The 10,825-nt window shown below is 45.1% G+C and overlaps 1 protein-coding gene across 7 annotated transcripts in view; it reads left to right on the forward strand.

The window, feature by feature from the left end:
* Ssx2ip (SSX family member 2 interacting protein) overlaps positions 1–10,825 on the forward strand; it is a 38,781-nt gene that overhangs the window by 9,552 nt on the left and 18,404 nt on the right. For 5 of the 7 annotated variants that reach the window (XM_031375764.1, XM_031375763.1, XM_031375766.1 and 2 more), the window contains exons 2-5: positions 3,625–3,755; positions 4,243–4,412; positions 5,058–5,270; positions 9,273–9,383. In XM_031375764.1, the coding sequence (XP_031231624.1) occupies positions 3,713–3,755; positions 4,243–4,412; positions 5,058–5,270; positions 9,273–9,383 (537 nt within the window). In that variant the 5' untranslated portion in view covers positions 3,625–3,712. The remainder of the gene's footprint in view (positions 1–3,624; positions 3,756–4,242; positions 4,413–5,057; positions 5,271–9,272; positions 9,384–10,825) is intronic. The other 2 variants (XM_031375768.1, XM_031375769.1) reach the window with 1 other exon arrangement.

The raw sequence follows: 10,825 nt of genomic DNA on the forward strand, positions 1-10,825 counted from the left end.
TATAAATGAAATATCTAATAAAAAAAAAAAAACTGCGTGTCCCCCCAGTTGCGTTGCTGCACTGGGGTGCTGCTGAAGCCTTCACATCTGTGGCAAGTGTCTAGAGTACTACACCATACAGGTGAGATAAGTTAGATTTTAAATTTGTGAAACTAAGGGTGAGTTTAGTGTGTTTCTACTTGTAGGTGACAGTGCGATAGAATTACAAGTTGTGTTCTCCTCTAGAATTAAATCATAATTAAAGGATTACTCATTTTAAGCAGATTTCATTTTTGAGAGATAAATCAGGCCAATAACTGAATCTTCAAGTTCTATGAATTTAGAAGATTTCTAATGTTGAAGGATTTTGTTTTAACAATTTTATTTTCGTATTCCAACAATCTGGTAACTGAGCTTGGTGATATTTTAGCAGACATGTTAGTGAACTATCTAAAAACCATGTGCGGTATTCAGAAGGCCAGCTGGCACTGTGTCTAGGTTCCTGTGCATTGGGAAGCTGTTCTTTCCTGACCCTTGATGGGCATTTGTTGTAGAATTCTGATCGGTAGGCACTGGGCTGTCTTAAGCTTGACTTGCAAGCCAGCTTGGACAGAGCACTTGCTGTGAAGGTGGCATCTCTGGTGTGTGCCTTTCCCTGTTGAAGAAAGAGGACAGATCTAGGGTGAGCAGGACAGGAGAAAAAGGCAGTGGAGAGCAAGCACGGACTGGGCGTGTGTGCCTTCCCCTCTCTGCTGCTTTCACACACATTTGCCAGGATGGCCCCTGACTAGTTCATTGGCGTGTTCACTGGTTAGTGTTGGTCAGTTATGGAGGCACAGAAATGGTAAGTGTGCACTTATCCTGCAAAAGCTGAGACAGGGAAGAATCTGAGAGATAGATAAAGAAGACAGAGGTGGCCTCTGGTCCTGCTACATCCTGGCTACAAAGACTAGGACATTCCCTACTTCTCCAGAAGCCCAGGAACCATTGAGCATCACACATAGAAAAATAAATAGAATAGTGTGGACTATGTTCCTCTTAAACCAGGCGTCAGCATCCATGGCGCCTGGAATCATTTTTAGCTCTGTTGCATCAGAATGCATAGACAGTAGTGTTACAGGAGACTCGGAAATGTCTCATTCTTTTTAAAACATATGTTATCTATTCTTGAATAAGAAATTATTTCAACTTAGTACAGCTTATCACAGCAAGTGTGTTCTATCTCACAGCTTCCCTGCATCAAAAACCTTGGCAGAGCTTAGCGGAGTGCCTGTGGCTCAGGGCCTTATCAGGCCAGTGTCTTTGCTGGGCTAGGGCTCAGGCAAAATGTCCTTCCTGCTTGTTCTGATTCTTGGCAGGCCTGGTGACCTTTTGGCCACAGGTGTCATAACATTCCTTGCTTTCTGGGGTACTCACAGCAGGATGGCTTGCTTTGTCCAGAAGGGAATCTGACAGAGAGTGAATGAAAAATTCAAATGGAGCTACACATCCATAGCCTGATCTTCAAAGTTAAACCATATCGTGTTGCTTACACTGGTGGAAGCCTTCACTAGATCCAGCCCATACCTAGTAGCAGAATGACCCAAGGCTATTCCAGAAGGAGCCAGGACAAAGGGGGTTCTTGGAGACTGCCCACACTAACACTCTACAAATTGTGTGTATTAAGAACCTAAGTCTGGCCGGGAGGTGGTGGCGCACGCCTTTAATCCCAGCCCTTGGGAGGCAGAGGCAGGTGGATTTCTGAGTTCCAGGCCAGCCTGGTCTACAGAGTGAGTTCCAGGACAGCCATGGCTATACAGAAAAACCCTGTCTTGAAAAACCAAAAAAAAAAAAAAAAAAAAAAAAAAAAAGAACCGGAGTCTGAGTCTTTAGAAAGGATAACAAACTCGGTGGAAAGAATGGGGTAATTAATCAGAACTCAAAATGTGTGTGTGAAATGCATAGTTTTGACATTGAATTGAATTAGAATTTACTTTAGGATAAAAGTATTTATTTATTTATTTATTTATTTTCGAGACAGGGTTTCTCTGTGTAGCCCTGGCTGTCCTGGAACTCACTCTGTAGACCAGGCTGGCCTCGAACTCAGAAATCCGCCTGTCTCTGCCTCCCAAGTGCTGGGATTAAAGGCATGTGCCACCATTGCCCAGCAGGATAAAAGTATTTATAAACAAGATGTCGGTGTGTGTGTAGACACAGCTGATAGGCTGGTCTGGATTTGAGTCTGAGTTCTGTAGGAATGACGTGCTCTGAGTGCTGTCCGGCACACTGTTGAACAGTGGAGGGCTGAGACAGGCACAAGACTCTGAGCATGAGAAGTGCAGCCGGGCAGTCGGGGTAATCTCTCTGAGCCCCAGTTTCCAGCATTTGACACAGAAAACTAAGCATGAACTAAAACTGGTATAAACAGTCATGGGCTGGGAAAGTCTTCCTAGAATAGCGCTCTTTTGGGATAGGTTAAGGTGGCACCATGGAAGTGCAGAAGCCGGGTGTGAGGCTGCAGCTCCCTGTGCAGAGAGATGTAGTGAGCCTTGCTCTCTTGCCTGGTGTCTGTTCTGACAGCCAATTACAGAGGGTTAGATCACTGCCCAATGTCTATGTGGACATCAGCTCAGTCTCCAGGTCTTCTAAGGATCAATGATCATCTTTCTGCTTCTTCCCAGCCCTGTGATTCCAGGGCTGCAGATCACAGCTCGGTTGTCTGTGTGGACAACAGGAAATACAAAACATGGGAATACTAGACAAGAAGGTTTTATCCTCTCATAAATAAGATCTGTACTGTAAAGGATATAATGTAGAAATATTCCCTACTATATGTTATGGTAATACTTAGAGTCAAATCAGGTACTGCTCATCTTGGAAAATCTTTAACCTTAATACAAATATACACAATTCATAACACACACACACACACACACGCCAGTGTATGTATGTGTGTGTGTATGTGTTCTTGTTTTATTTCTGTTACTGTAATTAAACATCCTGATGAAAATCAAGGGAAAAGGGTTATCTACAGGGTTGTAATTCCAGGCTGTGGTCTTTCGTGGTCACAGAGGCAAGAGCTGAGTGAGACAGTTGGTCTCTGTGCACCCACTGTTGGGAGCTGTGAGAACCAGCTGCTTTGTTCAGCTCGCTGGCTTCTCTCTTATGCAGTCCGGGGCCCAGCCATGAAATGATGCTGTCCACACTTAGCTCTTTCCGCACTGTACAAGCATGTCCACACACCAACCTGATCTAGATGGTTCCTCACTGAAATTTCCTCTCCAGGAGACTCTAGGACTTATCAGTTGACAGTTAAAACAAACCAGCACAATATGTACCCACTATTTCTGCTGTGTACATAGGAATGAATATTACAGACCCCTTCTGATTTAAGGGACATACGTGGGGCTCAGTGGTTAAGAGCGCTTGGCTGCTGTTGCAGGGGACCTGGGTTCAGTTCCCAGCACCGTGTGGTGGCTCAACCATTTTTAACTCCAGTTCCAGAGGATCTGATGTGCTCTTCTGACCTCCGTGAGTGCCAGGCGTGCTCATGGTGCACACAAAGTGAAATGACAAAAGCTCAAAAGGGCATACAACCTCTTTGCACGTTGGCTTTCCCTGAGTTCCGTTTTTTAAGTTTGGTGTCTCTGTCCTTTGACTTTTAAGGAAATGCTCACGTAGGAGTGTGACAGGCGCTGTTGTACTGCCGCAGCGCTGAACCGCCGCCTCAGGTACCCTGGCTCTGGAACTTGCTATGGGAGATTGGATGACTGTTACAGATCCAGTTCTGTGTACAGGTAACTGAGTCGAGCAGACGCCACCAAAGAGGAATTCTTGAGGAAAGCGAAAACTACCCACCCCTACCACAGAGGACACTGGAGGAGCTAGCAGTGCTGGGCACGTGCAGTTCTCATTGTCAGTAAAGTTATAAAAAGCCAAGTGTGCTTCATTATTTACTACTTTTGAGGAAAATTTTATGCATTTGAAATCTATTTATTGGCTTCTTCAGTTTCTGATTCCTTTAGTTACATAAACTGAGTGTCACAGATAAATATGTTGATCGTATTTTTATAAATGTGTAGTAGAAGTTGACGTAGGCATTCATTTAACATATCTACCAAGAATGGTCACTAATGGACTTGTGCCATGTTGTCATAGAAGTGTGTAGATTTCACATAAAAGCATGTTGGCCATAACTTTAAAATACTGTGTATGAAACTCAGAATCTTTGGTAATGGAGATTGTGTTAGCTTTATAATCACCTGAATGCTCTCTTATTTTCAGAAAACAAAAATCTCTCTCCATATACCTCAGAAACAAAGATGTCTCCGTCAAGTTTATACTCCCAGCAAGTACTATGCTCTTCAATACCTTTATCAAAAAATGTGCATGGTGTTTTCAGTGCCTTCTGCACAAGAGAGAACATTGAACAAAGTATTTCCTATCTTGATCAGGTAATGTGTTCTTATAAGAAGCAAGAACGTGTCATGTTATGTACCACAAAATGTCAAGGCCACAAGAAAAGCATTTGCCAGAGACTTAGGCATGCAGAGTCACCATGTCGCTGGGCTAACCCAAGGTTAACCCCTGTCTGCTGCACCTGGACGCCTCCTGTCTCAGGCTCTTTCCCTGGGAGCCGCTCATTTTACTGATAGAAAAACCTGGATAGCTTATGCAAGGTCAGCAGATTCTAGAAAATTCATCAAGGAATTTAACCTTTTTGTTATTTGTTCTTTGAATATTTAATGTTACTGATCTGGGAATAATTTTAAATTTTCCCTTTTCACTGACTTGTCTATTAATCCATAGAAAAACAATTATATGTTGAAAGTTTGTTGACAAGTTAAACCTGTATATTTTGTCTTTTGTACTGCATAGTGTTCTTGAGTATGTGTACATTGTAAGCTGACTCTGAAGTGAACATGGGTTTCTTTTGTGTCTGGGTGACTTCAAAAACGCCTCTGCAGTTTTGAGAATGAACACATTGTTACTAACGTATCACTGCCCTTCAGCAGCTCATTCTTGCTGAACTGAAACATCCTGGTTCTGGACCAGCGTCTTCCCAGAGATAACTGCTAAGTCGATGTCCTCTCCCCCAGGAACTGACTACCTTCGGTTTTCCTTCCTTATACGAAGAACCCAAAAGTAAAGAGACAAAGAGAGGATTAAATATAGTTGCTGTTCTAAACTGTATGAACGAGCTGCTTGTGCTTCAGCGGAAGAACCTTCTGGCCCAAGAAAGCGTGGAAACACAGAATCTGAAGCTGGGCAGTGACATGGACCACCTCCAGAGCTGCTACGCCAAACTTAAGGTACAGTCGTCCACCCTCCTGTCTCAGTGCTGTGCTATAGGACACAGTACCACAGGAGGCCACGGCTTTGGATGCAGTTCAGGGCTGTGTGTAAAACCTGAAGTTTTTTTTTTAATGTAGGAAGAGTGATTTCCAGAAATTGCACACATTGATTGCTCTGCTTCTCGCTGTCTGTGTGGAAGGCCTTGATTTTATTGTTTAGAGGTTTTGCTGAATCTGTAGGAAGTTAGGAAATACATTCTGGAGAAAAATCAGGATTCTCTCACCTCATCCAACCTCGCTTGATGAAGGAGATGCTTCATAACACATTGATGCCAAGAAAAATATTCCCATGATACGGTACATATACCGGGGATTGGGCGAATGAGCCAGACAGCATCAGCGTCTGAGGTTGTCCAGCTGCAGGGGAGGCTGTAGTTTCCGTGGCCACTGGTAACCTTTCTCTGTAAAAAGGAACAGGTACTTTCACAGGGCCGGTGACCTGCCATCTTACCGTATAGAATGCTGTTGCTGATTTCTGCTTTGCTCTTTTCTCCTCATTATAAAAAACTTTCTTATGTTTTTCTATTAAAATGTATTCCTCCCCCAAGGAAAGAGGACCCAGCATTTGAATCATGCTATAGGAAAGACTTAATATTCTAGTTGCATATTATTAAAAATATAATCCATACAAACCATTTTTTCCTCAGTATTTTATATTAGGACCCATTTAAGGAGAAAAAGCCTTTGTGAGTATACGTATGCTCTTGGCAAGCTGGCTTCCTTATGGCTTCCATCTGTCAGTTCTTGGCCTCTTTCTTCGACTGTATCTATTTCCTACCCCACTCTTCAGAACAGATGATGAAAACCAAAGTCAGCATCTTGAATCGGTTCTGTGTGCAGGGTGCTAGAGTGTGTAGAGGTTTGCTGCGGTATGCAGGGTGCTAGAGTGTGTAGAGGTTTGCTGCGGTGTGCAGGGTGCTAGAGTGTGTAGAGGTTTGCTGCGGTGTGCAGGGTGCTAGAGTGTGTAGAGGTTTGGTGCGGTGGTTGCAGGTGCTAGAGTGTACTGTAAAGTGCGTGCTGTGCACTGCCCTGCTCGTGAGTTCCGAGCACATTTGGGGTCGCTCTATAGAAGTCACAGTTCTTCTGTGGCACATGTTCCTTTTAACCGGTCACTACTGATGTGTCTTGTCTGTCCTCAGAGGAGGTGCAGTCACACTGTCTCCCACGGTGCTTTTGGCTTCTTGTATATGCGGTTTGTGAAGGACAGATAGATTATCCCACTGGGAGTCTTGGCTAGCTGGGGACTGTGCGGGCTGGAGAAGGTGCTCATTGGGCCTTTCTAGGACTGTGAGCTGTGCGTGCCACATTGATTCAGTGCTCCTAGCGGGACCTGAGTGCATGCCAGGCACTGTTGGCCAAGTGCCATGTGAGTGAGCTGCCGTGCGCAGCTGTGCGAATACTAATGCAGTTAAGGTGCAGACCGAGGCCTTTGAGTTAAGGAATGAGCTAGAACTCCCCAGAGCAGAGTGTTTGACTAGGGTCTCTTCTAACTTGGGTCTGATCTGGGTCAGAATCTATTTAGGTTAGTTGAGAACAGAACTCGGTAAGGTTTATGATTGATTCACACCCTGTCCGTGCTCATGAGCTTTTGATCATGATTTAAAGAATGATTCCGAAGCTTGCTAGCATCTGGAGAAGGTATTCCCAACAGAGCGTGCAACTTACATGAAGCCCTGGAGCAGGAGAGGACATTGTGTTTTCAGAGAACCACAAAGGGCTTTATGGAGGCTAGAGAGGGTGAGTGTGGGGCTGGAGAGGGTGAGTGTGGGGCTGGAGAGGGTGAGTGTGGGGCTGGAGAGGGTGAGTGTGAGGCTGGAGAGGATGAGTATGGGGCTGGACCCTAGGCTCCAATGGTACAGAGGTGAGGTGGCACCTAAGGAGGGGAAGATACTGTATAAATGTCCCTTTGATGCTGGGGTACAGGAGTTCTGGGGTACGCACTCCTATTTAGATGGGGGTGGAAGCCTCAGATAGCCTCATGACAATGCCAGTGTTTAGGAATTCTTTGCAGAGCTTTTTGTTTGGTTTATTTTAGTTTTTTGGTTAACATACACAAAATAGATTACATTTTTAAACTTTCACAACTTTATTGTGCCTTATTTACATCCACCTCACATAGAAAATTCCCCTCCACTGTTGTCCCATGGAGTCCCTTCTGTTCTCATGTCATGCATGTAGAGTTAAGTCAGGGTCTGCATGAGAGGAAATGGGCCATATTTTGTCTTTCTTATCCCCAGATCCCCTCACACACACACCCTCAACCTCTCTTGCTTTCCATTCCCTTTAGGTACCCTCCTGCCCTGACACCAAAGTTGTCCAACTTTCCAGTCATTTACACACACACATTTACTCTAGATCCACATATGAGAGAAAACAAGGCATTTGTTGTTGGGAGTCTGGCTTTTTTAGACTAACACTATGATCTTTTGTTTCATGTATTTTTTTATGAAAGTGACTAATTTCATTTTTCTAAGCTGAATAACCACCAATTGCATGCACACGGACACACGTGCGCCATGTCCCATGTCCTTTATACATTCTTGGGTCTGTCTATCTAGGCGCTTCCTTAGCTGAGCTGAGCGAGCTGAGCCGCAGTCAGCATGGCGTGTGCAGACCCAGGAGGGCCGGGCTGGACGGCACGGTGTTTCCTCTCTTAGTTTCCCGAGGAACCTTCATGCTCATCTCCATGGTGGGCTCGTCAGCTGACCAGTGCCTGAGCCTCCTCTTCCTATGTCTGCATTTGCAGTTGCTTCGTTCTGAGATGGTGGTAGCTGTTCTGACCACTAGGGTGATGTGCAATCTCACTGCAGTTTTTCATTTGCACTTCCTGTGGGGCTATGAATGTTAAACACTTTTATGTACTTATAGCCATTTGTATTTTTTCTTTTGAGAACTGGACAGTCTGTGTGTTTGTCCATTTACTGAGTGATTAGGAGCTTTGATAGTTAAGATTTTGTCTTTAAGATATTTAAGTCTTTTTACAGATTGTAAGTGTTAGACCCTACAGCCATGTAGTTAGCAAGGACTTTCTCCTTCGGTCACCACAGACACCTTCCTTTGCTGTGAATACTTTTCTGACTCCCTGTGATCTTGCTTGTCCATTCTTGAGGTCACTTTCTGTGTCACTGAGCCTCTTCCATCAGCTCATTGCCCATCCCTCCACCTGAGATGCTTCCTCTGTTTTTCCTCCAGCAGCTTCATGGTTTGTGGTCTTGCACTAAGGTCCCTGATCCACTTTGAATTAAAGTTTTACACAAGGAGACATGAGTGAACCTCGTCTTCTTCCCCAGCGGTAAACGCCCCGTCTTTTCTCCAGCATATACTTTTTAAATCATGGTTAAAACTGAGGTGGGTGCAGCCGTGCCGTCTCTCTCTGTCCTCAGCCGTATTCCATTGCCCTCCATTAACTATTGTCATGGCACTACTCTGCTGTGTTATGTGGCCTGGGATGCAGTTCTGTAGCTTACTGCTGTAGTCACGAGCTGTGGCTCTTTGGAGCCTTTGTGTTTCTATATGGATTTTAGGATTTTTTGTAATTTCTCAGAGTTTAGACCCAACCTTGGGTAGTGTGAAGGACAGTGTTCCCAGCCTCGTCACACTTAGGGGCATTTATGGCTCCCTAAAGCCGCACATCCCCCCAACGTGATGGAATTACTGCAGATGAGCATGCCTTGTGATGTGTGCTCTTTGAGTATCACAGCCTTAACGAGAATTCTCAAGACCTCAGTGGCATCAGAGAGGAGACCATGTTGGCACTCTCTTACATAAATAACAATACAAATGAGTTTAAACGAGGCACGTGATTTTATATATTGAACTTGGTTGTAATCACTTTAAAACAAATGCTCATGTTCCACTGAAGAGGGACTGTAACTCCCTGTGTGACCTGTCACCGCCCATCTGAGGACACACTTCCTGACTCCTGTCAGTTTTGCTCAAGTGGCATATTTCATGTTCCAGGAGCAGCTGGAAACCTCCAGGCGAGAGATGATCGGGCTTCAGGAGAGAGACAGGCAGCTACAGTGCAAGAACAGGAATTTGCATCAGCTCCTGAAAAATGAGAAAGATGAGGTGAGTCGTCTGTCCCAGTGTGTGCGGTCAGCTGTGACATAATGGTCAATTCATTTCTAAAAAGAACTGTCTATACACCCTGTGTCACACGGGCATGGTGGGTGGAAAGTCCTGTGCCTATCCTCGGCCCCTGCCTCAAGACCGTTCATTTTCTTACTTGGCAACAGGTAGTGTCCCCTATACTGTCTGTCCTTCTGTACTCAGGCCCACGCCCTTTCTCTCCAGCATTCTTTTGTGTCTGCGGTGTTGTTGCAGATGAAGGGCTCCACGCCTCACCCCTTAGCCTCAGCCCTTCACTTCAGCAAGGGCTCGCTCAGCAGGGGAAGCCTGCTCATCTCTCTCTGGCTCTGCCTGCCTAGGGACTCACACATGCTAGGCCAGTGCTCTGCACTGCAGCATCTATCCCCTTGACCCCTTGCATGACGCTGACCGACCGTCTATCTGTCTACAGTCTGTCTGTCTTCCTTTCTTTCTCTCTCTCTCCTTTTCCTTCCTTCCTTCCTTTCTTTTTTTCTTTCTTTTTTAAGATTTATTTATTTATTTATTTTATATAAGTACACTGTAGCTGTACTGATGGTTGTGAGCTATCATACGGTTGCTGGGAATTTGAATTCAGGATCTCTGCTCACTCAGGTCCACCCTGTTAGCTCCAGTCGGCCCTCTGCCTGCTCACTCCGGTGTGGAGCTCCAGCCTAAAGCTTTATTATTATATCTAAGTATACTGTAGCTGTCTTCAGACACACCAGAAGAGGGTGTCAGGTCTCATTATGATTGTGAACCACCAGGTGGTTGCTGGGAATTGAACTCAGGACCTTCAGAAGAGCAGTCAGTGCTCTTAACCACTGAGCCACCTCTCCAGCCCCACCATCTTTCATCTAGATAAAGAATTAACCCGATTGATAAAGAATTTTTTCATCTAGATAAAGAATTGCCTAGAATGCACAACGCTGTAGCATTTCACATTAAAAATTCACTTCTAGTTCAAAATCTCAGCACTCTGATTTTTGCTTTAGTGGATGCTTAGACTGCTGATTTCTAGCTTAGTGCACTGTGTGAGGAGGAGTTACAGAGCTAGTGCACTGTGTGAGGAGTTACAGAGCTAGTGCACTGTGTGAGGAGTTACAGAGCTAGTGCACTGTATGAGGAGGAGTTACGGAGCTAGTGCACTGTGTGAGGAGTTACAGAGCTAGTGCACTGTATGAGGAGTTACGGAGCTAGTGCACTGTGTGAGGAGTTACGGAGCTAGTGCACTGTGAGGAGTTACAGAGCTAGTGCACTGTGAGGAGTTACAGAGCTAGTGCACTGTGTGAGGAGGAGTTACAGAGCTAGTGCACTGTGTGAGGAGGAGTTACGGAGCTAGTGCACTGTGTGAGGAGTTACGGAGCTAGTGCACTGTGTGAGGAGGAGTTACGGAGCTAGTGCACTGTGAGGAGTTACGGAGC

The sequence above is a fragment of the Mastomys coucha genome, unplaced genomic scaffold (genome assembly GCF_008632895.1).
Source record: "Mastomys coucha isolate ucsf_1 unplaced genomic scaffold, UCSF_Mcou_1 pScaffold16, whole genome shotgun sequence".
In the NCBI taxonomy this organism is placed as follows: Eukaryota; Metazoa; Chordata; class Mammalia; order Rodentia; family Muridae; genus Mastomys; species Mastomys coucha.